The sequence below is a fragment of the Gallus gallus genome, chromosome 26 (genome assembly GCF_016699485.2).
Source record: "Gallus gallus isolate bGalGal1 chromosome 26, bGalGal1.mat.broiler.GRCg7b, whole genome shotgun sequence".
NCBI lineage: Eukaryota > Metazoa > Chordata > Aves > Galliformes > Phasianidae > Gallus > Gallus gallus.
In genome coordinates this window covers 4,400,078-4,424,267 of record NC_052557.1, presented here as the reverse complement: position 1 = coordinate 4,424,267, position 24,190 = coordinate 4,400,078, and the positions used below count along the sequence as shown (strand labels likewise).

Below are 24,190 nucleotides of genomic sequence, written 5' to 3'. Positions count from 1 at the left end.
AATCGCTCCCCCCCTCCCCGCGGCAGGCACAGACGCCGCCACCACGCCTCCGCCCGACGCCGGCCCTGCGCGCCAGCGGCGCGGCGCAGAGCCTTCAAGAATACGGCGGCGGCTGCGTGCCGGGGCGCCCTGACAGCTACGCAAAAGGCGGAGAGGCAGAGCCGGCGCCCAGCGCACATGGCTCCGCTTTGACAGCGGCTCTACGCAAAGCGCGCAGACGCCGGGGAGGGAAGAATGCCCAATTTGCGCAAGGACGGCTTACGCCAGTGGCGGAACGCGGTCGGGGGCGCAGAACAAAGGGGCGGGCGGCGGGGCGGGCCCGGGGGGATGGGGCCCAATGAGGCCGCCCTGGGCTCAGCGCTGCGGCTCGGCCGGCCCTGCTGCGGGCACCGGGGGCCGTCCCCGGGGTTGGGGGGTGGTAGGGCGGCCCTACGGCCTGCCCTCGGGGCCGTAACCAGGCTGGGAGGAACCTATCTGGGCTGGGAGCCGCTTTCCACCTGCCCTGCTCACACGGAGCTCCTGCATAGAAACACGTATGAACATTACAGCAAAGCAGGCAGAAAGTTCAGAAAGCCCTGGTGGATGTGGACAGCGTAGCGGCCAGATAGCACCAGCACAGCTGGAAAGAAGAGCTGCTTTCACGCACACAGTGCATGAAGATCTATAGGCTGTGCAGTGCCTCCTGGCTAAATCCAGCCATGTGGACTCAGCAGTTCAGCCACAATTAGGCTCAGCTACATGGAGATGTACAAACCTCACAGGAGGCAGATGGACTGCTTAATTACAGTGCAGGTTTGAGGCACCGTCTCCCTACAGCTCTAACTCCCTCAGATAGCAGATTTTAAAGGGTTTACAGTTTGCTTCATCCCTACACGAGGACTGTAAGCAGCTCCTTTGACACCGGGTTCTGTTTCTGTATTCTGCAATACTAAGGCTGCTCCGGAGATAAGTATCTATCAGGCGACAGAAAACCGTTCCCAATTAGCAGCATCCCATTATTAGTGTGCGGGTGACACCTGCTGGCAGGCTGCGTATTGCAGGGCAGCCCCGGCCTGCACACCTCCCTCTCCCACCCTGCTCTGCTCCCTCCTTTCTTAACTCAGTGTGCTCAGAATTTCTAGCGCAGGAGACGCTGACCTGTCTGCCCTGTTTACGTACAATTCACAACACAGGTCAGGCCAACGCAGCTAACTCGCTGAATTTCCCGTTTACAAATAAGAACTCACTCTATACAGACTCACTGCATGATCAGAAATGAGCGTCTTCCCAGGCAGAGCAGAAAAGCTGCCCACAGCACTTCTGTGCTGCCAAGAGCTCCTCAGTCCCCCCCATAAATCACCTCTGCACACGAGCAAAACCATGCGTCAGTAATCACCACACCTACAAAGTTCCTTCCCACAAAGTGTTTTCTCACCACCAAGTTACTCCATCGCTGTGTGCATGCCAAAGATCTGAGTCACCTCCCTGTTATGTGAGCTCTAAATTATACACTTAAATAAATCACACTGATGCAGCACAAGTGGCATTTTCACCTATTTTATTATACACAAAACATGAGCAGGTTTACTGAGGAGGCTGACCACGTCCACGACCAAATCCACCTCTCTGCAACAGAAAAGGAAGAGCATTAGAAATCACCATATTAAACAAGCAACATGAAATACACTCAGTGCTGAGACCACTGACAGCAGAGCCAACCATTTGTTCTCAACACTGCATTACTTCGATAAGCATCCCCCGCTCCAAGCATAGCTTAGCTCTGATTTGAGACTAGCTACCCTAAGCAAACAAGAGACACTATGCAAAAATGAACCCATCCTGGCCAGCCCTATCACATCTCAAACTCTTCTGTTTCTATAGCATAAAATAATACACTTCCTGTAGAAAGCTCAGCTTGCTTGTCAGATCTATCAGCGACTTTATGTCACAGCAGTAAGGCTTTGTTTCCTCACCAAGAGTGCAAAAAGCCAGCTGAGTGTAAGGGACAGCAGCTGCTGCTAAGCACCATACCCAAGCATGCATAGATACAATATATGCAGTGTCTCTAACGCAGAGCACAAATAAATGAAGCCAATTTGAATACAAATACTTACAAACTGGAATTCAGTGGCTGCTCCAGCACCAGCCTCAGCCTTCTTGTCAGCACCAGCTGATGAGAGAAGTGACTGAGTTACAAACCACAGAATCCACTCGCCAAGTGGAGAATGACAGAATGCTAAGGGCTGGAAGGAAGCACTCACAATCATCTAGTCCAACCCCCCCCTGCTAAAGCAGGTTCCTGACAATAGGTTGAACAGCAAAGCATCCAGGAGGGTTTTGAATATCTCCAGAGAAGGAGACTCCACAAACCTCTTCGGGAGGTTTGGTCTAGGGCACTGACACCCTCAAAGAAAAGCTTCTCCTCATGTTCAGATGGAACTTCCCATGTTATAGTTTGTGCCCCTGGTCCTGTCTCAGGGCACCACTGAAGGGAGCCTGACCCCAGCCTGGAATCCCCCAGCACATCTTGACAAAATTTAAAGAAAGAATGATAGAGCAGGTAAAAATGAACTCTGCTGTGTAAATGCCTACACTATGCCAACAGCCTCATTTCCCCCCTTTTCTTTTCAAAAGGAGGTAAACGCTGAACACAATTTTCCCGAAGAGAGAAGCTGCACAAAGAGTGAGCTCAGCCTGACATACAGCAACGACACTCACGTGGAACAGCGCTGCGTCTGTAGGTATCCCTGTCAGCTTCTCCCCGAGTAAGACGTGCAGGGCGTTCACCTTCCAAACCTGTAAGCCAGGACAGTGACATGAGAGGACACAAATGGTGTATTTCAAGCATGACCCTGCACCTGGATGTGATCCCTCCAGCCAAGCATTACAGCCAGAAGCAGAGCTGCACCTTAGCTCAGTGGATATAAGCTTAACTGAGAATCAATAGAGCAAGGAAAACTTCACCTCAGGGGTACAGTTTGCTAGAGCTTGTGCTTGGGTTGAAGTCATAAACAATGTAAAAGCTGAATTTACAGCATCCAACACAGCTACAACAACTACTTCAACTAAGGACCAAAACTGATTTTAAAAGAAATAATCAGAAGTGCAGGGAATCTGTCACGTTTGGCAAGGTTGTTCCTAGCTATGTCACAAACTGCATGGCATTCTGATCCCAATCTAAAATACTACTATCAGTATTACAAATCCTCCACAGCAGAATAGATTAATAAAGCTAAGAGCAGATTATCTGTGTAACATCAGATTAAAATCTGACAGAATACTTGCAGTAAAGAAACAGAAGAGGTGGAACTGCCTGTTTCTGTGCAACTCGTGGATTTCCCCCAGAATATCAAAGATTAAATGCTCCCCCACAGCATCAGACCAAGGCCTCCATGCTCAGGCAGTAAGACACAGCTATGGCCAGCTGCTGCTTGGCACATCACAGTGTACTTGTGGTCTCAAGCATGCTGCATGTCTGAATCATGTACTAAAGTCTTTTCCACTCTGTGCACTAGTTTTCCCATAAATTAAAAAGAAAACAATTATTCTAATAGACTCTTGTTACAAAAAGAAATACTACTCACTGATACACAAACTGATTAATTTCTCCTCAACGTGCTTCTACATCCCTCATTTCTATCATGGTTAACCCATTATAACACATCCCAGTGCTGATGCATGGGAAGGTGCTTTGTATTTTTTTTTCTTAATTTAGTCTCCCCATCTTTAATTTTTAGAGGTTTCATTACACACATAACAAATTGTAAATAGAAATACTGAAATCTGCTTTGGACTAAATGTTCCAGCTTGTTTACCAAGTGTCACTTGAGAAAGTTGATAGCATTGCATGAAAGCACCAGAAAAGACAAATTTTAGCCAGGAACTACAAAAGCTTTCATCAGATATGCAGTCACTCCAGCTCTCTGGATAAACACAGCTTCTAAAGAATAAACTGGATAACACCCAAAGCTGAGAGATCAAAGAAACCATCGTGTTCCTAGATTCAACACAATTCTTTCTTCTGAAGCAGATGATGCTACAGTTTTGTTCGCCTAAAAGTCAAGTTGTGGGAGCTGCAGGCAGAACTCCTCACCAGAACATGCCCACAGCCTCTGTCCTGAGCACAGGGCCCAGAAGCTGCTGACTGGGCTAGGGCTACCATGTAGCTCTGAAGCATAGAGTGACAGGAGAAAGCTTTGTCATGCAGGACTCCCCTTTCAGTCCTTGTTTGAAGGCAGAGTAACACTTCAGAAGAAGCAATTGCACAGAAGCAAGGCAGAAAACCCAACATCTCCCTAACTTGAGAGAGAATAACTATTTTTTGCCCTTAAGAGATCTGGCAATGCTGTTCTGCCAGCCACAGGTGCAGTAGCTCTCTCTCATTTATCTCATAGTTTCCAGAGAATTTTGGTCTGAAATTTTACAGTTCACATTCTACACTGTGGTGTTTCTTTGCTGCCCCTGGTCAAGAAACCAGGAAAAGCAAACAAAAGGTATTTTACAGAGCACTCTTGGCAATCTCAGAAGACAACATTAGCAAGCATATGTGTTTGCATGACCATCATCTCCATTTTGCTTTGGGGAATGAAAAGTCAGAACTATAAAACCAGCACACCACATGGACTTGTAAATTTTATAAAGCAATGGCAGCATTAACAACATGCTGCGAAGCAAGTCAGGCTAACTGTACGTGATAAAGGCAGAAGAGTGCATACCCAGCTTCATCTCAGGTACCAGAGGAATCCCCACATGGATTGTCCAGCACTGAGGCTCAGCCTTCATTTTCCATCACTGAACCTTGGACCCCAGCCTGGGTGCTACACCCAAACACAGTTTGTTCCCTACACTGGCAATCCTGGCCTCCCAAGGAGCTCTTCTAAGGACACCTCTACTAGAGCCAAGGTTCTCCGTATCTGCTGGGCTGACAGAGAACACATATGCCATCTTCCCGATGGAGAACTGCAGTGGTCTGTGTGCTCTTCCCAGAAGAGGCCAACAATCTCTGAAAAGGCCTCTGGAAGCTCCAGACATCACCTGTCCCCTAGATCCACAGCCTGCAGTTTCAATGGGCCTGCTCTCAGAGGTTCCACTCCCTTGCATTATCAGAGAAGGAAGGCTCCATGTACTTTCCTCTGTCTCACAACTTTCCTCAGCCACCTCCAGTTCTTCAGTATTCCAGTAGCCATCAGATCAGTGCCAAATATAAATGCAATTAAACCTATAACTATGCATCATCTATTAACATTTATACATCCAGAAGTCACAGCAAATCACACCACTCAGTACTGGAAGCTGACATCCAGCTGACTAACCTCACCTACAATGTCTAACACGGACAACCTCATTCTCTGCTTCCTTCTGCTGACACAGCTGTCACCTCCCAACCACAGTTTACCTTTGGGCCGTGGTCTGCCAGTCTCCGGGCGACTGCGGCGCAGGGTTGCAGGGACGATCTCAGGGGGAAGGTGAAGGTAATCACGCAGGTACTGGATGCCCTCGTTGGTCAGGTACCAGTAGAAATGCCTCCAAGCAAATTGCTCTTTCACATAACCACGGGATTTCAGAGACTAGAGAGAGAATTCTCAGTTACTTCATGCTTAGCAGGGATAACAGGCAATAATCTAGAAATAAAGTCCACCTGCAGAAAATATAATGACAGCACACACAAAGGCATCAGAGCTTCAAAAAAAAGAGAGCTAGAGATGTGGATCACACCAAAAGCCTTGAACAGCCTGTGGAGAACAGATCAAGTAAGTAAGAAACAGCAATTATCAAGAAAATGGGACAAGTGTAATACAAAAGAAATGATGGCTACAAGGGGACGTCTGACAAGGCTTATTTGGTAACAAGTGGCAATATTTATCCACGAGTATGCAATATACAATACCTTATGCCCAAAGCCCAGCTGGCACGCAGCCTGCTCCCAGCAGTTCGCCCTCACCTCCGTACCTGCATGGCTTTCATGACGTGGAGATTGGGCACATTCTTATCAACGAGCTCAGGATGCTTCGGCATGTGGACGTCTTTCTTGGCCACCATCACTCCCTCCTTAAAAAGGAGTTCGTAGATGGCAATTCGATTCTTCTTGGGCATCAACATCTAAACAGAGAGCAGGCAGTAAATACTGACTATTTAAAATGAATGCACTCAGGTGACTGCCATTCACCAGAAGTAATAAAATGGTCGCACAGCTGTCCTAAACAAAAGCCTGACACGAAACAAAACCCTGCAGATTACATTTCTTTAAAAATGATTTTGAACCAGATTTCAGCATCTGAATACCTGGGCATCCAAAACTTGTTTTTAACATTAAGTCATAGCACCATATTAATGACTGCAGACTACCTGGCGCCAGTTAGAGAGACAAGGGCTACCACTGGCAGGGCACAGACACAGCTCATGTCAGTGCATGTTTTCGCTGCACCGAAGGTGCTGCAGGCCTGGCAATGTTTGCGTTGCTATCAGTAATTCACACTCAGTTCAAGAGCCAGGGAGCTGAGCAGTCCTCCCAAGCTGTCCTCCCAGAGCCACAGTGCACGAAGGACATTGTGCTCCCACAGTGCTCAGCTGGAGCCCACTTGAGTGCCACAGGCAGGCCCCAACAAAGGGACCGACGCTCAGCACCTCGGATACCCGAGTGGAGGGAACCCCCAGAGCCCCCAGGGCACGCTCCACCAGGAGCAGTCCCGCGCCAGACCAGCGGGCCTCAATCCCCCACGGTCAGAACGGCCAGGCGCCCCCTCCAGTAGCTCAGCGAGGCTCCTCCGCCGCTCGCCCCCGGCCCATGGCCCTGAGCGCCCCGCGGCCCGGCCTGCTGATAACTGGGCCTCACGCGGCCTACTGCACTCCCAGGTCTCCCGCCTCGACAACTTGGGCCCAGATCCCCCCCAACTCCGGAAATCCCGCAGCGGAGGGGCCGGGCCTGAACTCCCCGCCGCCGCCAAGCTGCTACTTCACGGCGCTGCCCAGGGATGGAGCCGATGCGAGCCCGATACGAGCCCGGAGCGCGGCCTCACCGTGACAGTCTCAGCGGGGCCGAGAGCGGAAAGGAAGACGCATGCGCAACGCGCTCACTTCCGGCCTCCCGAAGGCCCCCAAGCGCTGAGGGTGTCCGCGGCGCTGCCTGCAGCGGGGTGCGCAAGGCCCCCAGTGCGGTCACCGAGAGAGGTGTCCGTCGCGATGCCTGATGGGAACCACCGCTGTAGCATCAGCATCCCTCGTGGTGTCATCCTCTCACTTAATCCCGCCTTTAAATATTAATAGAGACAGTAAGGAAACACGGAGCGTGCCTTGAGGCTGTGCAGGGTGCTAGATGCCATGCAACAGCCTCCATGGCCATCCTCCCTCCATCACTGGCCGTACCATGGAGCAGCTCCACTTGTGCTCACACAGCCTGGCTGCCCCCGGTGCTCCCCAGCAGCTGCCATCCTCGAGCCACGTTGGGGCAGCCCCAGTGCTCAGCTGGACACTCCATCCCCAGCACCCAGCAGCTCCCACATGTGTCACAGAGCAATGGGATTTGCAGTGCTGATGACCGGGATCATCCCCCATGGATTAGCACATGGCCCAGCACTGCTCAGGCCATACTCGGGGCCGATGGCACAGAGGGACCAGGAACCCTGCAGGGCTGAGGCAGTGCAGAGTGACCTGAGCAGAGCTTGGGCATGGCTGCCTTTTGGTACGTGTGAAGCAATCACCACGGATAAAACATTCATCCTGAGAGGCTCCCACGGCCCCTCCAGGTGCTTCCAAGCAGACTCATAACAGGGAGCAGCAGACTTTTTTTGCTTGCCTTTATTTACAGGGAGGAGAAAGCTATACCCTGGGGACACGAGGGGAGGGGATGTTTGCAGGAGGGCTTCTCCTGCCCTGCTCTGCCCACAGCAGGACACCCAGAGACACCCCTGTGGTGCAGCATCCCCCCAACGAGCTCACATTGCAGCCCTGCTGCCACCTTGCTGGCAGCCCAACCCTTGCTGCAGGAGGAGCTGGTCAGCCGGTGCTGCCCTTTGGAGCCAGGCTGTAAATCTCTGGCTGGGATCCCAGGGAGCAAAACGGATGTGCAGGTATGGGGAGTTCCACCTGTGCTGCTTCCTCCAGAGCAAAGGGCTTGGGGTTTCTGAAGGCGTCCGGCGTCCCCTCAATGCCCCAAAGCATCGAGACAGGATGGAGGACAGCTGGGCCACCCATGGCACCCTGGGGACACTCACAGAGCAGCAGCCCTCCTCCAGCACACCGAGCTCCCCAGCAGCACCTTGTGCTGGGAGTTTGGGCACCAGCACACATAGCTCTGCTCCCACCGCTGTGTGCCACGAGTGCTGCCTTTCTGTGCCAAGAAATGCTGCCTGAGCCTTGGCCAAGCATCAGAGGGATGCTCCATGTGCACCACAGCTCATCCACCCCACTGACCACCATCTGTGGGTTCAGCACAGCCTCGACCCTCCCTGCTGTCCTTCCTTGGTCCTGGACGTGGTGGCTCAGGGCAGAACCAGCGCAGGGTGGCAGGACACGAGCTGTGTCCCATAGAGCTCCCCCATGCAGCATCCAGCACTCAAGGCTGCTTGGAGGTCTCAGCACCCCAGGGGAGATGGGTGCAGGCTCTCTTAGGTGAATCTCTTGATCAAACCGGGGGGCAGCTCCCAGCCCAACCTCAGGTCTGCCCACACCACAGGGCAGGCACAAGGAGAGGGGAAGGGGGGCTGTGAGCCATAGGACGAAGGGGGAGGAGAGAGCGTGGAGAGGTGGCAGCTCACAGCACAGTGCGCGGGGAGGCTGAGGACCCCCCCGCAGCCACCCAAGCTTATTCTTTGCTGCTCCTTCGGTAACGTTTTCACCTTGTGCTGCGAAGGAGTCATTATGCCGAGCCGGGGTGGCGATTGGCTGGCTAAAAATGCCTCTGTAATCTCCGTGCTGATCTTTACCCCCTCCTCCCCATCTGCCGTGACCTTCCTCCCAATGTGCAGAGCCAGCCCGAGCGAGACGGAGCCTCTGGGTTCCCTGCCAGCACCCCGGCCACCCCCACTGCCGCCCAGCCTCCGCACCCCAGCGGCCTCCCCGCGCCCTCCCATGGGCCCTGCAGCCATTCGCCCAAGGTACCGACGCGCGTCCCTGGAGCTCCCAGCGTGTTCCGGCTCCAGGAGGTTGGCAATGGGTGGGCGGTGGGTGATGGGGACAGCGGCGGCCCCGGTGAGTGGATGGGATGCTTGGGTTCGGCGTGTTCCTGTGCACCCTGATGGTGTCAGCCCTGCAATGCTCCCAGACCTGGGAAGTGAGATTTTGGCGTAGCACCTCACCGCTGCCTGGTTTAAGCCACTTCCAAACTTCCGTAGGATTGAGGATGGCTTTCTGTCTTGTGCCTGGGCTCAGGGGGCTGCTGTCAGGTGGGAAACAGCAGTAAGGGTCTCATGGGGGACAACAGAGGTCCTGTGGCATCCTGTGGCTCGCCCCCGCTCTGTGTGTTATGCAAAAGCTGCATCAGCTCAATAACAGCCTGCACAGCCCTGCTGGCACCCGAGGGCTCCTGAGGGGCTGCTGGGGGGTCCTGAGGGGCTGCTGGCCCCAGGAGCGCCCCAAGTCCGTGCTCGCTCTGGCAGCTGCGGGCTGGACCGTTGTGCTGCTCCATGGAGAGCCCACAGACCATCCTGCGCCAGGAGCGGGGTCCCTCCAGCTCCCCACAATGGATAAAAGAGGGCTGGGAGCCAAAAAGCCAGCCTGAACAGCCTGCAATTGTCAGGGCTGTCAGCGCTGAGCAAACGGAACAATTGTGCTCGTCTTCCCTCTGCCTCCTTGCTATGCGCTTGGCATCCTCTTAGTTGCCTGGTGAGAAATTCAGGATCCTGCCCTCAGCCCTGGGTTCAAAGAAATGCAGGCTCTGCTCGCACCCCCTCCTCACCCAGCACCATGGCACCAAGCAGCCGGCAGGGAGCTGTGCGAGGAGGCTTAGGATGAGCCAGGGGCTCCCGAGGGCAGTGGGGGCAATGCTCAGCCCCCACAGCCCACAGCTACCCCTGGGTATGAGGGGCTGAGGGATGCGGCTGCAGGGACGCACGGAGCAGCCGGTGGCATCTTGGGGCTTTGCCACCATTTCGTCCCCTCATTTTGGCTCCTTTAGAAGAACGGGGATAGTTCACCTATAGGACAAGGAGGGGGAAAGCCGAACCTCGTGGGGCAGACCCAGGGATGCAGCAACGACTGCAGGGGAGAAACACATCTCCTGGCCCCGTGCCCTGACCAGGATTGCTGCCCTTGTCCTTCTCATCCTGCTGCACTGCACACATCTCCCCTCTGCCATTCTTGCTCCTTCCTCACAAACAGCCAAGTAAGCGCTTTGCTAAACGGATTAGAGCTGCACTCCTCCTGCAGCCTCCCCGAGCTGCTCCTGCAGTTCTCAGCCCCGCTGGGTGCTGCATTGCCACACATCACATATTTGGGACACGGCGGTTCCTGCAGCACAGCCGCTATGGGTTGTCCGAGCTCTGGGGCACGGTGACCTTACACCAAGATCTGGCTCCTGCAGCTGGTTGGCAGCGCTCAGCTGGGGGCTGACGAGGCAGAGAACAACCCCATGCAGCAGGGGCAGTGCTGGTTAGGCAGGGTGCTGGTGGCACCGCTGGTGATGAGGCTGTGCTGTGTCCCTACGCCTCCTCAGCTCAGGGACAAGAGCTGGAAAAGGGAGAGGAGAGGCCTGGGGAGGAGATTAACACCACAAAGGGGAATTTATCAGCAGCTGAATGCCACGTCTGCCACTGATGACAGCACTGAGCCCATCCCCAGGTGCTTGCAGAGGTGCCCCCATCCCCTCCTGCCCCTCTTGGCCATCGCTGCCTCTTCCCACAGTGCCATACAACCGGCCCCATGGCACCGCCCGGCTGTGTGGGATGGATTTAACTAAAGGGATTGAGGAAAGGCAGGCTGGACGGCTGTAGAAACCTCCTGTGCAGCTCTGCCCCATGGACAGACTTTGTCCCCGGTGGGGCAGCTAACAGGGCAGTGTTTGTGCAACACCACGAAGGCAAACAGAGGATCCTGCGGTGTTTTAGCAGAGGAGCCTTGGAGAAGGCACTTCCCCATGGGGCAGGGCAGCACAGGGGGAAGGAGGCAGCGACCCCAACCTTGCCATGGCTGTGGGCTATAGGGACATGCTCCTCCCGGCTGCTGCCCACAGCAGACTCTGTGCAGAGGCATTTTCCCAGGAAAAATGGAGCCTTTATGTCCTGGCCCCTGCCCCGGAAGGGGCTCACAGGATGCCTTCGGGCTGAGTATGGGCAGACAAAAAGGGGATTGTTGTGGTGGGAGTTGGGTTGCTGGCAGCACCTGCCCCATGTCGGGGGGCCTCCACAATGACTCGCTTTCTGCATAATTGCTGCAGAGGGGCCAATTATCCTCCGATGCTAATTAGAGATGCAAAATAGCCTTGTGTTTGCATTCTCCCAGCAAGTGAGAGGGTTCCTGGGACCTGCAGCACATCTGTAGCTGAAGCAGGGCATGAGCACAGGGGCACCCGCCCCAGCTTCTGCCCCTCCTCCCCCATGCACCCAGTGGGAAGCAGAAACAGGAGGGCAGGGAAGGGATGGGGACAGCAGAGCAGAGGGACCCGATGGGCTGGGGGCTCTCCCACTGCTCCCAGCACCAACCAGCTCAGCACAGAGCTCTGTACCCAGAGGGTTCTGCGGTAATTTGGGAGATGCATCATCCTTTCCTTGCCTGGAAGGCAGATGGGAGGATGCCATGCTCAAAATCCCCTCCCCATCGCCATGCAAAGATCAGCACTCGTGTCCTGCAGGGTGGCAGTGCCGGCAGCACATGGCATTTCTGCCCAGCCCAGCCTCAAATGCAGCACTTGCTGCAGAGCATCACTGATCCGGAGGGACCCCACTCGCCCTGGGCTGCGTGGCAGGATGCTGGCAGCCACCAGCAGTGCATTCGGGGATGATTTGCTTCTCAGTTCACCGTGGTGCTCGAAGAATCTTAATTTCAGAGCGCCAAGTAGCCATATAAATCAAGCCTAATTTCCTGCCAATACTGGCTGCTGCTTCCCACGGGGAAACTCATTTTATTGAGGGGGAAATGAGTTATTGCAGGAAATAGTGACCGCTGGGATGGTGCACGCCGAGGGAAGGTTTGTCATGGCTGTGTTTTTGCTACAGGAGCCAGCTGGCACTCACTGCCGGGGCTCTGCTCCGTGGAGGCAGGGCTCCATGTATCACAGGTGACAGTGGGCTGGGCAATGGAATCCCCCATCACTGAGGTGCTCCCCATCACCTCCTGGGAGCATTGGTCACCCTGCAGCGTGTAATGCCAAGAGCTCCCCTGTGCCCACATGCTGCTGGGGCTGAGGGCAGCTGAGACGGTCCTGGCTTAGAACCTGTGCTGAGAACTGCCAGCTCATTGCACACAGAGATGACAGTGTTGCCCAAAAGCAGGTGTCGGAGCACTGCTGTGTGTTTAACCTACAGCACCCAGCAGCTCAGCACCCTGAAATGGCAAAGAGCAAAGCCCACGCGATGCTGCAGGAGCCCGAGCCCACCCCTGCTCTGTGTTGGGGCAGCATTATTTCACCTGGGTCTTGCACTGCCTTCTCCCCTGCTGCCAGGGCAGCCGGGCCTGAACTATTTCAGGGCCCTCCTGGCCTGCTAAGAGGTGGGAAGACATGCTCAGATGGCACACAGAGCCCCACCGAGCTTCATTAAGGAATGGAAGGCTCATTAGGGGAAAGCTGAGCCGTGCTGAGCCTCATGGGAGCGGGTTGCATTCTGCGGGCAACCCGATCCAGGCAGCTGCAGCCCGACAACCAGACAGCCTCATTACTGCAGCTCCTGTGGGCGGCTTCGGTTACTCAGCCCGAGCCGCTCGTCTCCTGCCAGCTTTGAATTTCCCTGACATCACCCCAAGCTGGGGGAAAATGCAGGCAGTGGAGAGTGGGGGAGCCCGTCGGTACCCCGGCTGCAGGCTGCTGCTCCCCGTAGGGCTCATGGATGTGGCACCCTGGGATAAGTGCCCAGGCACAAGCCCTGGGGTTTGGGAGGAGGCAGCAGGTGGGCACTGCCTGGTTCCATGGCCTTGGAGCAGCAGCTTATGGGGTGCAGCCGCTTTGCCCCTTCCCCAGCCCCATCCCATGCTTCTACGTAGCTCTTGCATCAGCTCCTTCCCAGCTGGCACATTTGGCAGGGAGATGGCACCAGCTGCCTCTCCGAAGGTGTTTTGGGGTGTTTGTTTCTACAAGAGCTCAGCCATGAAACCCTCCCCACCATGCAAGGGGGAGGAGTGGAGAGAGAACTCTGCTCTGTCCTGTCCTGCTGCCCTGCACCTAATGCACGAGGATCCAAGGATCCCAAAGAAAAGGCTGCCCTGCTCAGCTTCCCCAGAGCCACGCTGCAGCACAGCTGAAGGGTGATAAGGGCCTATTCCAAGCCCCGTTGGAGCCCTGCAGCATCAATGGGGCCGGACACCCATGCACACCTTGCTGCCGTGTGCCACCTCCCACAGCCCAGCACCCGCTGTGCCCCGGGAGCAGTGCCGGAGCACATCACTGTTCTGTGACAAGTGGGTGCTGAGCACCCTATAGCCCCGGGTGTGCACACAAGGCACAGCAAACACCTGCCTTTCCTCGTACCTAAGAAACCTGATGCCAAGGCATGTGCATGTCGAGGCTGGGGGGGGGGGTCCACATCCTCCCTGGATGGTTTTTGCAACCTTTTAAGCATCGGCTCCATCCCCGGTTGCCTTGACGACAGGAGGCTGCAGGCTGGGCGCGCTCCCGCGGCTGTGCACGGTGCTGCTGCCCGGCTGGTGCTGAGCGCAGCGCAACGCAGCGCGCCCGTCCCATCGAGCCCCCCCCGAGCCCCCCTGCGGCCCCCACAGCCCGGCCCAGGTAAGCGGCAGCCCCTGCGGTGCTTTCCTGCAGGGAACCTGGGGAGGGACAGGGGAAAGCCAGGTCCCCCCCCCACCGGGGATGGGGCTGTGGGATGCTTGGGGTGCCTTGTGTGCGTGGGGGGGTGCAGGGGGGTGTTGTGAGGAACCGGTTTATGTTCACCCCCAGGGCAGGGTATGGTGTACCCGATCCTGTCTGTGGGCTGGGGGGATGCACACGTGACCTTCAGTCCCCCTGTGTGCCCATGAGGGTGCTGGGGCTGTGACCCTGCTGCGCTACCAGGGGTGTGCCTCAGTTTCCCTGGTTGCTCCAATGGTCTGGAGGGGAGAGGACTTGTGTTGTCCCCACCATCACTGTCTCCTTGCCCAGATGAGCACCTCGCCCTGTTGCTGAACCCCTCCTTTTGTTGCCTTCCCCCCAGCTTCTCCCTGTTTCCTACCCCCTCACTGAGCCCCCCACCCCCACCCCAGGTCTCTTCCCCCAACACTGACAGCCAAACCCCAGGCACCTGGCAGCCCCATGGCAGCCCCATGGCAGCCCCGTTCCCCTCCCACCACTGCCAGCCCTGGGGTCACCGAGTGGCAGGGGATAGGACCCCCCCCAAGCATGCAGTGCTCTGCCTCCCCCCCCTCCCTCACATGGAAGCAAGGTGTCAGCACCCCCACATCCTCCAGCACTTCTCGGCTTAATTGCAAAACACATATTTGGATTTCTGTTTAAACCCCACTCCTGGGACTGCAAAAATCCCTACTCAAGAGTCAGAGCATCCTTGTTTACAGCAGCGAGCTAAGAAGGCAGACTGAGAAGAGCTGCAGAGCTGCAAGGCAAGTTGGAACCCCAGCAGCTGAGGCTCAGAGCAGTTTCCCTTCCCCAGGCCTGAGCACATTATGGGGCTGACAATCCTGCTCCAGATCTCTGCACCCTGCTGGTGTCTATCCACATTCCTGGCACATCCGCTGTACCTGTTCTGGCTGCAAGCTCCCCTGGAGAGAAACGCTTGTGTTATCTGCAAATGCCATGCATACTTCCAGAAATCTGAGCAAGGCTTGTAAAATCCCTTAGAAGACTTTGATGGGTGTCCTGCATGCTGAGCGAGATAACGCTGGGGAGAGGAGGAGGAATATTTCTGCAGAGCACACAAAATGTGAAGCTGATTGCTGCCAGGTCTTGGAGCAAAAAGCATTGCCCTGGTACTGCAACGTGGCAGCATTGGCAGCACGCAGCCCCATCGCAGCCAGATGGCACCCTGCTGTCCACATATGGGACATGGGGCTCTTGTAGCGTTCCTGGACCAACCCTTTGCAAATGCTCCAGTTTGGAGGAAGCTGCAGATCTGCTCACTGGATCTCCCCCCCCCCCCCCCCCCCCCACCTATCCTTGCTCCCCCTGGACTGGGACAAGGCACTGCCACGGGCACATCCTGCACAGGGCTCAGTGGAAGAGCAGCTCTCAGAAGTTTCCCACCATCACCCATGCATAGCCCCAAGGATGTGCTGCCACTGCGTGCATTATCCCCAAGCCAGCCCCACAGCGCTGCCATGTCTGAAACCCCACAGAGAAGCACAGTGTGTATGAGGGCCCTCTGAGCCCCACACCTGGGCAGGGTTGGGCTGTTTGCCCCAGGGCTCCCATCCCAGCCACAGCAGTTTTGCTGAGGAAGCAGGACACAGCCCTGCAATGAGCCGTTCCCAATCTGAGCCCGTGGCTTGGGAAGACCCAGGCTCGCCTCCCCTCAGGCTTTGGCTCGATTTGATAATTGGTGGGGTGGACACACAGCCAGGCTTTCCCTGGATCGCTCACGCCTCCCCATACTGCCCAGCCCTGAGCCTGGGGCTCTGCTCAGCTCCAGCTGCCAGTGGGAACCAGCAGCACCCACTGCCCAGAACTTTCCAAGCCCCATAGGGATGCATGGAGCTGCCCTGGCTGGGGGGAGACCCCATGCACCCAGCTGGGTGCCCACATCTCCCCAGGCCACTGTCACCATTGTCGCACCGTCACCACTCCCCAGAGTGCAGCCCCCACCTCACCACTTCCCACTCCCCCCATCCCATCTCCTCTATCCCATGGGGATCACTGCTCCTTTGTGGGGGAGGAAACTGCAACTCATTCCCTGTGCCATGAGCATGCAGAGAGCCCCAGTTCTGGTTCTGGGGCATGGGGAGGGCAGCCAGCAGCGTTTCCCTTCCAGTAAAGCATCTTGCAGAGCATGCAGGCTTTGCACATGGACCTGCTGTCGTGCTGGGATATCTCATCCACCGTGCTTTGCCGTGGCAGGAGCAGCATAGGGTGCTCATGCCCATGCTGGGATACTGCTTCTTGGTGCAATGGGTGTGTATGAGGTTGGATCCTGCTCTTGGCACTGCTGTTCTGGGTCCATTCGTCTTCAGCTGGAGTGGATTTTATGTGGCATTGCATCACAGTGGCACTGTGGCAAGCGGTGCTGCACCCACCATCTGCAATTAGCAGCAATAGGGGCGAGGAAATCAGCTTCCTGCAGCCATGCACCCAAAGTGGGGCTGCTGCAATGCAGCCTGAATCCCTCCCAGTACAGCCCTACATGCACCCCCGGCCTCGTGTGCTTGCAGAAGGAAAACAAAATGCAGCACCTATTTCACATTACAGCTCCTTGGAAGGGTGTTTTTTGACAAGCCAGGACTCTGTGTTTAATTGCAATAAAACCAGCTCAGACAATTGGCTCATTTTGAATTGCCAGGGCTCTCTGCTGTACTGATGGCCCTGCTGGGAGCCACCGAGGAGCTACAAGACAACAGCAGGCAGCAGATTGCATCCTGTGCTGCTCACGTGCTCCTGCAGATGAGGTCCTCGGGCAGCACTGCAGGGCTGGGGCTGCATTGGGGCCGGGACGCTTTGCAGGGGGGTTTGGTGTCAAGGCTAATCCTGGCATGGCATCAGCCCCGTTAGCACTCTCAGCCCCACAGCAGGGCTCAGATCTGTCTCCTTCTGGTTTGTCACAAACCCAAACCTTGGGGAAGGATGGGGACAGGGACATGGGTTCCATCCACGGTCTGCTCCCCTCCTTGCAGTGCATCCGCTGCAGTCCTGCTGTGGCAAAGGGCTCTCTGCAGCAGGGAAACCTACACTGGGAAGGTTTGCAGCCCCTCCTGACCCCACGTGCAAGCAGCAGGATGGGGACACGTGCAGACAGCTGCTACCGCACCCCAACCTACTGCATAACTCGGGGCATTGCTCCATGGCCTGCAGGCTCAGAGGTGATGCTGCAGCAAAGGCGAAGCAGTGCACTCCCATCTGCTGCTCTGCTCAGTGGCTGTAGCAAACCCACTAATGGTGCATGTGGTTGTCTGATGCCACCCTCTCCATCCCCACTCCCAGCATGGGGGGTGCAGCCTGGTTCAAGCGGCACCCACTGGTGCAGCTGCGGGGATTCCCAGCTCCTGTGCCCGCAGCATCAGCAGTGCCAGCCCTCTGCATTGCAGCACCTCCTGCCTCCATGGGGTCAGCGCCCGCATCCCAGCCCCTGGTACCTGCACAGGGACAGAGACCCGCTGCGGCAGCAGGAGCTGTGTCTCAAGAGATGAGCTCTGCACTGAGCGGGCTGCTGGGGAGGATGGAGAGGTGCAGGGGGACCTGAGGCTGCAGGAGCAACCCAAGGGCACGCCAGCATCTGCAGGGGCACGAGCTCAGACAAACTTCACTGCTGCAGCTTGCAAAACCCTCTGGTGGCATTGGGGTGGTTCAGGGCAGTGAAGCAGAGCCCCTCTGCTCAGGGTTCCTGAGTGACAGCACCCAGCTGGGGCTGGCAGCTCGCCCACACCGCGCTCAGCCGCCGGGCATCACCGCCAGCCGCCTCAATGCAAAGCGATGGGCTGCGGTGGAGGGGGTGGTGGGGGCAGTGCTGCTGCTCTGAGTGCTGGGCATCGAACACAGCTCTGGCTGCACGGAGGGCACACGCACATGTGCATGCATGTCTGCCTGCACGCATGATTGTGTGTCTGGGTGCATGGCAGGAGAGCAGCAACAAGGAAGCAGCGTTTGCTGGAAAGCAATGCAGAGCCAAAAATAACCCCCAAAGCTGCAGCTCAAACCCAAACAACAGCACTGAACGCTGAGCTGCAGCAAAGCCTTGCAGCACCCCCTGGCCTGGGGGGCTCGGTGCCCGTGGGTCCCATGGGACCCTCCCCAGGATCCCCAGCGCTGCCTTGGGCTGTCCCCATGAGGATGCCTTTGCACTGCATCCGTGACAAAACTCAGAGCCAAAGTCAAGGTGTAAACAAATCCCACCAGCCCGGGGCACACTGTGGGTGTGTGGGGAGTGGGGGCCGTGCTGCGGGTGCCCCATGCACGTGGGTGGGTGCTGCACGCCATGGGCTGCACGGGGACAGTGCTGGCTGCGCTCCGCACCGCCGCGCTCCCCATCCATCTGCGTCTCTGCGGCGGAGCAAGGGACAGTCACACGTTTATTTTTAACTGGCTGGGGAGGGCGGGCAGGGATTGGTGGGTTTCTTGGTTATATCACTAAATCCCTGCGAGGCCCTGTTAGTTCCAGCACAGCGAGCCCGGCCATGGCGCACCAGTAACCGTTTCAGCACTCATTCCTCCCTGCCCCATCCCAGTGGGGCCCTATGTGCGCAGATGGAGCAACAGAGAACCCCACACCCCTCATCCCATCGGTGCACCCCATGCCATCGCCCTCTCCCTGGTGTGGAATGTGACCCAGGTGTCCGAGTGTCCCATTGCATCTCCAACCTCCCTGGTTGTGACGGTGCGTGGGGATCACATCTGTATCCCCCCCACCCCAGCATTTCTGTGTGGTTTGTGGCTGTGTGGTCCCCATGCTGGTGGCAGATGCCATGCAGGGCAAGCCCAGCACATCCCATGGGGAGCAGTGTCCCACTGTCGCCGTGATGTTCATGGTCCCCTCTCCAACCCCGTGAAATGCCCATCCACCAACCCCATCCCCACGCCCCCATGCGATGCCCATCCACCGGCCCCATCCCCACAACCTCAGCCCCACATGCAGCTCCGAGCGGAGCAGTGAAGGGTTAAGCCATGCAGCAGCCCCCACGTGATGCTCCGGGGATGCCGTTTTTCTGTAGATCAGGACGGATTAGGCTGGAATATCAGGACGAGAATTTCTCCGGGCTGCGCTCCCCCCACTCCACGGCCCCCTGAGGATGCGCAGCAGCTGGGCCAGGGCCCCCCCTGGGTAAGGGCTCCCCGTGTTGCTCCCCGCATTGCTCCCCGCGTTTCTCCACCCCAGCAGAGCAGCTTTAGGGTTTCGGTGGCTCTGCGGCAGCTCTGCCTGACCAGACATTGCATAAGAAACCCTGGGGCTCGAGCGGGGCTTGGATGCCCGCATCGAGTCTGGATTTTGGATGGCACCTTAGGGGGGGCTCATGGGGGACACAGGAAGGGAGACAGAAGGGGCACTGTCCCCATCCCGATCCCCTGCAGCCGGACGCTCACCCTGCGGCAGTACAGGGGATGGGGATGGAGATGATGGGGATGGGGATTCTGACGGTGACGGGGATGGGAATGGAGTCCCTGCTGCCCAACCTGACCCCTCTGCTCTCCCCAGTGCATGAGGCTGCTGCTTGCCCGAGAGCCCCCGAGCGCCCGCACTGACGGCCGAGGCCGTGCCAGGAGCCATGTCGGGTTCCTACGACGAGTCGGCAGCAGCCGCCGAGGAGACGACCGACAGCTTCTGGGAGGTGAGCCTTTGCCAAACCCTGTCCCCGCGGTGTCCTGGTTTGCTGTCACCACCCCACACTGTGCCCTTGCCTCCTGAAGCCAGCCCAGCGCTGGGGTCCCCGCTGCAGTGGCTGGGGGGGGGTCCTGGTGGGGCTGCAGGAGGTCCTGTCCTGCCAGCACTTACAGTCAGAGGGGGCCAAAAGGAGGTGGCCTTAAGACCCAGAGCAAAAGCTCCATCCGTGCATCCCACCATGGCATCCATGGTCATGGCTCTGTCCCCGTCTATCCCTGTCCCCATCCACACCTCCATCCCCATCTCCATCCCTGTCCCCCATCCCCATCCCTGCTCCCGTTCCCATCCCTGTCACCAACCCAGGTGGGGAACTACAAGCGCACGGTGAAGCGGATTGACGATGGACACCGGCTCTGCAATGACCTCATGAACTGTGTGCACGAGAGGGCCAAGATTGAGAAGTCCTATGCCCAGCAGCTCACTGACTGGTCCAAGAGGTGGAGGCAGCTCATTGAGAAAGGTATCAGGACACCTGGGTGCCATGGGGGGGGGGGGGGGTCTGAGCTGCATGGGGTGCTCACCCATCCCCTACACCCCCAGGCCCCCAGTATGGCAGCCTGGAGAGGGCGTGGGGTGCCATCATGACGGAGGCGGACAAGGTGAGCGAGCTGCACCAGGAGGTGAAGAACAGCCTGCTGAACGATGACTTTGAGAAGGTGAAGAACTGGCAGAAGGACGCCTACCACAAGCAGATCATGGGGGGCTTCAAGGAGGCCAAAGAGGCTGAGGATGGCTTCCGGAAAGCGCAGAAGCCCTGGGCCAAGAAACTCAAGGAGGTGAGAGGAGAACCACGGCATGGCCGTGCCTTGTCCCAACCCCAGCTGTAGGTCCAAGCTGGATGTCACATTTCTGCAGGCAGAGGGGCAGGGCAAGAGCTGTTCCTGGTGCTATGGTGTCCTTGTTAAGCCCACATCCATCCTCTCTTCTCCCCATAGCTGGAGACAGTCAAGAAAGCCTACCACCTGGCCTGCAAGGAGGAGAAGCTGGCAATGACCCGAGAGGCCAACAGCAAGGCAGACCAGTCCAACACCCCCGAGCAGCAGAAGAAGCTCCAGGACAAAGTGGAAAAGTGCAAGCAGGATGTGCAAAAGGTGCGAACCGTCAGCACTGTGGTGCAGCTCCACTGCTGCCCCTGCTGTGGGCTCGTGCAGCACAGGGCAGTGGAAATGGACACCACCATTTTGCCACCCCCATTTATTCCCATTTCCCTGCCTCTAATTGTCTGTACAAGGTTACAGGCAGTAGTGAGTGTGAGCAGAGCAGAGATTTTACCTTCCCCCTGGGGCAAGATCTGTCCTGCATCCTCATTTTTCCCTATGGAAGCTCTTAGCTCAAGAAGGGCTCCCCAGCATGGAGACCCGTGGGTCAGCCTGGCTCTGTGGGGAGGCTGGGGGGCTCAAGGTGTAACCAGGCACCTGATGTACCCTGCAGACTCAGGAGAAGTACGAGAAGGTTCTGGATGAGCTGAACAAGTGCACCCCGCAGTACATGGAGAGCATGGAGCAGGTCTTTGAGCAGTGCCAGCAGTTTGAGGAGAAGAGGCTCAACTTCCTCAAGGAGGTGCTCCTGGATATCAAGAGGCACCTGAACCTGGCTGAGAGCAGCAGGTAGGTGCTCTCCCTGCTGTCTGGGCAGAAAGTACCCATGCAAAATCTCTTTGTGCAGTCCTGAAGGGACCAGGTGCTTCCCATCCCCTGCAGCACAAGGGATTGGGCTCTCTGATCGACACAATGGTCACTGAGTGGTACCAGAGCAGTGCTCCCCAGTGCCTCCTGGGGGGGATGTGGGGGTGGCACAAATTGGGCATCATAGAATAGAATCATGAAATCACTCAGGCTGGAAAAGACAACTAAGACCACCAAGTCCAACCCCAACCCACCCTCATTATGCCCTCTAACCACGTCCCTCAGTGCCACATCTCCATGGCTTTAAACACCTCCGGGGATGGTGACTCCATCACTCCCAGGGCAGCTGTGCCACTGCATCGCCTCTCTTTCTGAGAAGAAATTTTTCCTAACACCCAACCTGAACCTCCCCATCCCACCATCCCACCCCCACCCTGTGGATCCACCCCCATGGCACCCCGGCCCTCACCTCTCCCCACAGCTACGCCAACGTCTACCGGGAGCTGGAGCAGACCATCCGCCTCTCAGATGCTCAGGAGGATCTCCGGTGGTTCCGCAGCACCAGTGGCCCCGGCATGCCCATGAACTGGCCCCAGTTTGAGGTGAGGTTCAGCATCCCCCGGGATTGAGACCCACATCCCAACGGCTGAGTGCTGAGAGCCGAATGCTCTGTGCCTCCAGGAGTGGAACCCGGACCTGACGCACACGATAACGCGCAAGGAGAAGATGAAGAAGGGTGAAGGGGTGACTCTGACCAACGCCAGCAGCACGGGCGAGAGCGGGGCGTCAGCAGGAGAGCGTGGGAGGTGAGTGAGTGCCATCGGGGAGGTGAGTGCCATCGGGGAGGTGAGTGCCATCGGGGAGGTGCAGCCCACTGCACCGGGGAACACATGGGATTTGCCTGTGCAAACACTCCTGCTGTCACCCTGGGGGGGATGAGATGCCCTTGGCGGCAGTCCTGCTCCATCCTGCCATGTGCTGTGCTGTTAGCTGGGGTCCTGCTTGCTGCAGCTTGCGAAGCCCCCTGGACTGGGGTGCCTGCCCATCCCAAATCCCCTCTCCCTCCCACCCCAGTGTCAGCAGCCACGACCGCGGGCAGACCTACAGCGCCGAGTGGTCCGACGATGAGGGCAGCAACTCCTTCAACGCCAGCGAGGCCAATGGTGGAACCAACCCCTTCGATGAGGACTCGGCGGGGAAAGGCGTGCGGGTGCGGGCGCTGTACGACTACGACGGGCAGGAGCAGGACGAGCTCAGCTTCAAAGCAGGTGAGGGGCTGTCCCGTGGGAGATTCCCCTTTTGGGTGGAAAGTCCATGAAATCGCGCCGGAGTTATCCCAGCTCGTTGGCAGAGAGAATCGTGAAGGTTGGAAGAGCCCTCCGAGGTCACCAAGTCCAACCTTCAGCCCATGGCACTGAGAGGGGAAGGCACAACACTGGGTGGGATGGGAGGGAGGGGGCGCAGGAGGAATCGCGGGACACGCTTTGCATTCCTGCCCCGTAAACCTCACTCAGCACCAATCCCACAGCCCAGAGGATGCTCCAACCGCAGCTCTCCCTTCCTCCCTCCTCCTGCAGGGGACGAGCTAACCAAGCTGGGTGAAGAAGACGAGCAGGGATGGTGCAAAGGGCGCTTGGACAACGGGCAGCTGGGGCTGTACCCCGCCAACTACGTGGAGGCAATCTAAGTCTTGTGCTGTGCTCCTCGTCGCCGTCCGCAGATCAACCCGCCCTCCGTTGTCTCCATTCTCCACCAGCCGACCGCCGTCGCTCCGTCTGCTCCGTCACTCCTCCCCCCTTTAGAGATTCAGACATATTTTCCGACCGAGCTTTTATTTTTTTAAGAGTTGTCTCCGAAGAGTATTTTGCATAGTCGCTTTTTTCTTCTTCTAAGATGATGTGAGGCGAAAGACGACGCCGTCCGCTCCGCGTTAGCTGATCTTTCCCAGCGCAAAGCCGATACCTCAAGATCTTAAAGCCCAACCAGCGAGAGCCCCTCCTTGGTTGGTTTTTAAAGATACTGAACTCATGAGCCGCCTTCCGATTGGCTGGAACTGTTCCGAAACGCACGGCGCTGATCTCCTGGGACCAACCTAATTCACCCCTCTCCGAAAAGAAAAAGAGAGGCAATGGGGTTTTGCACCTTTAATTTTGTTATGTTTTCATGTTCTCTGCTCCGATTCCACCTCCATCCCAAAAGGAAGGGGGCAGACGTCCCCTCCTGCCCCACAGCCACCTGTCCCCATGGGGGGGAAGAGAAGCAGCCCCACCACGGAGCGTGGTGGCACCTCTCCATCTTCCTCCTCCTCCTCGCTGCCCAAAGCCGTGCCCTGGGTGCTCTGCAGGGAGCAGCACTCTGTGAGAGTGAAGCACATCCCGAAATGTTGCTTCTTGGCCAAGGACCCCACCACGGCCCCACGCAGCCAAACTGGGAGAGAGTGGGGACCCTCCGGGTGCAGCTGGGATGGGTCCTTCAGACCCCTTCCTGAGGTCCTACAGGGGGAGGGGAACCGCAACCGCGCTCGCTCCATTCCTTCAGCTGCACTCTGCACAGAGCACAGCCCCCAGCACCCATGGGTGCTCCTGCGTAGCCCCCACACCCCACCCCTCCTCGCTGCCCCATGCACTCCCCTATAGCTCATCACCACCGTTTCTTTCTTTCCCACACCCTCCCACCCTCCTTTGGCTTTGCGAATTGTTTGGCTCCAGGGACGCAGCGCTCCTCCGAGGGCAGCGTGTGGGCACTGTGCCCTCCTGCCCAGCACACGATGGGAAAAACAAAACCACACAAAAAGTCAGACAAAAAAAAAAACCCCGACCGCCCGTCTCAGCAATGCACCCTGGTTTTTTGTACATTGATCGTGTAATTTAAGAAGTATATATATAATATATATATATTGTGATTGTAATGACCGTGGATACAACAACTAAAGCAGCAAGCGAAAATAACCGACCTCTGTGCGCGTCCTCCGGG

At 57.1% G+C, this 24,190-nt stretch overlaps 2 protein-coding genes across 4 annotated transcripts; one reads left to right on the top strand and one right to left on the bottom strand.

The window, feature by feature from the left end:
- Positions 1–1,520: 1,520 nt before the first annotated feature.
- Positions 1,521–7,028, bottom strand: RPS10 (ribosomal protein S10). Its single transcript, NM_001257297.2, has 6 exons — positions 6,996–7,028; positions 5,929–6,078; positions 5,375–5,546; positions 2,698–2,775; positions 2,094–2,149; positions 1,521–1,605 (listed from the first exon to the last, which is right to left on the bottom strand). Exons 2-6 carry the CDS (start codon positions 6,076–6,078, stop codon positions 1,564–1,566), a joined length of 498 nt encoding a protein of 165 aa, NP_001244226.1. The 5' UTR covers positions 6,996–7,028; the 3' UTR covers positions 1,521–1,563.
- Positions 7,029–8,921: 1,893 nt separating this feature from the next.
- PACSIN1 (protein kinase C and casein kinase substrate in neurons 1) lies at positions 8,922–24,165 on the top strand. Of its 3 annotated transcripts, XM_418028.8 has the most exons (11): positions 8,922–9,071; positions 18,925–19,034; positions 19,407–19,539; positions 19,896–20,052; positions 20,133–20,368; positions 20,528–20,683; positions 21,024–21,199; positions 21,699–21,819; positions 21,899–22,023; positions 22,292–22,485; positions 22,795–24,165. In XM_418028.8, exons 3-11 carry the CDS (start codon positions 19,477–19,479, stop codon positions 22,902–22,904), a joined length of 1,338 nt encoding a protein of 445 aa, XP_418028.4. In that variant the 5' UTR covers positions 8,922–9,071; positions 18,925–19,034; positions 19,407–19,476; the 3' UTR covers positions 22,905–24,165. The 3 variants fall into 3 exon arrangements, with proteins under 3 accessions (XP_418028.4, XP_015154477.2, XP_015154478.2); XM_015298991.4 differs by lacking the exon at positions 18,925–19,034; XM_015298992.4 differs by lacking the exons at positions 8,922–9,071; positions 18,925–19,034 and adding an exon at positions 13,748–13,849.
- Positions 24,166–24,190: the final 25 nt, after the last annotated feature.

Coding starts and splice junctions, on each gene's coding strand:
- RPS10 (NM_001257297.2), bottom strand. CDS start 6,078: ATGTTGATGCCCAAGAAGAATCGAATTGCCATCTACGAACTCCTTTTT. Junction 2,150..2,697: donor CAGACGCAGCGCTGTTCCAC/GTGAGTGTCGTT, acceptor TTCTCTCATCAG/CTGGTGCTGACAAGAAGGCT. Junction 1,606..2,093: donor CAGCCACTGAATTCCAGTTT/GTAAGTATTTGT, acceptor TTTCTGTTGCAG/AGAGGTGGATTTGGTCGTGG.
- PACSIN1 (XM_015298991.4), top strand. CDS start 19,477: ATGTCGGGTTCCTACGACGAGTCGGCAGCAGCCGCCGAGGAGACGACC. Junction 19,540..19,895: donor CGACCGACAGCTTCTGGGAG/GTGAGCCTTTGC, acceptor TCACCAACCCAG/GTGGGGAACTACAAGCGCAC. Junction 20,684..21,023: donor GCAAGCAGGATGTGCAAAAG/GTGCGAACCGTC, acceptor TGTACCCTGCAG/ACTCAGGAGAAGTACGAGAA.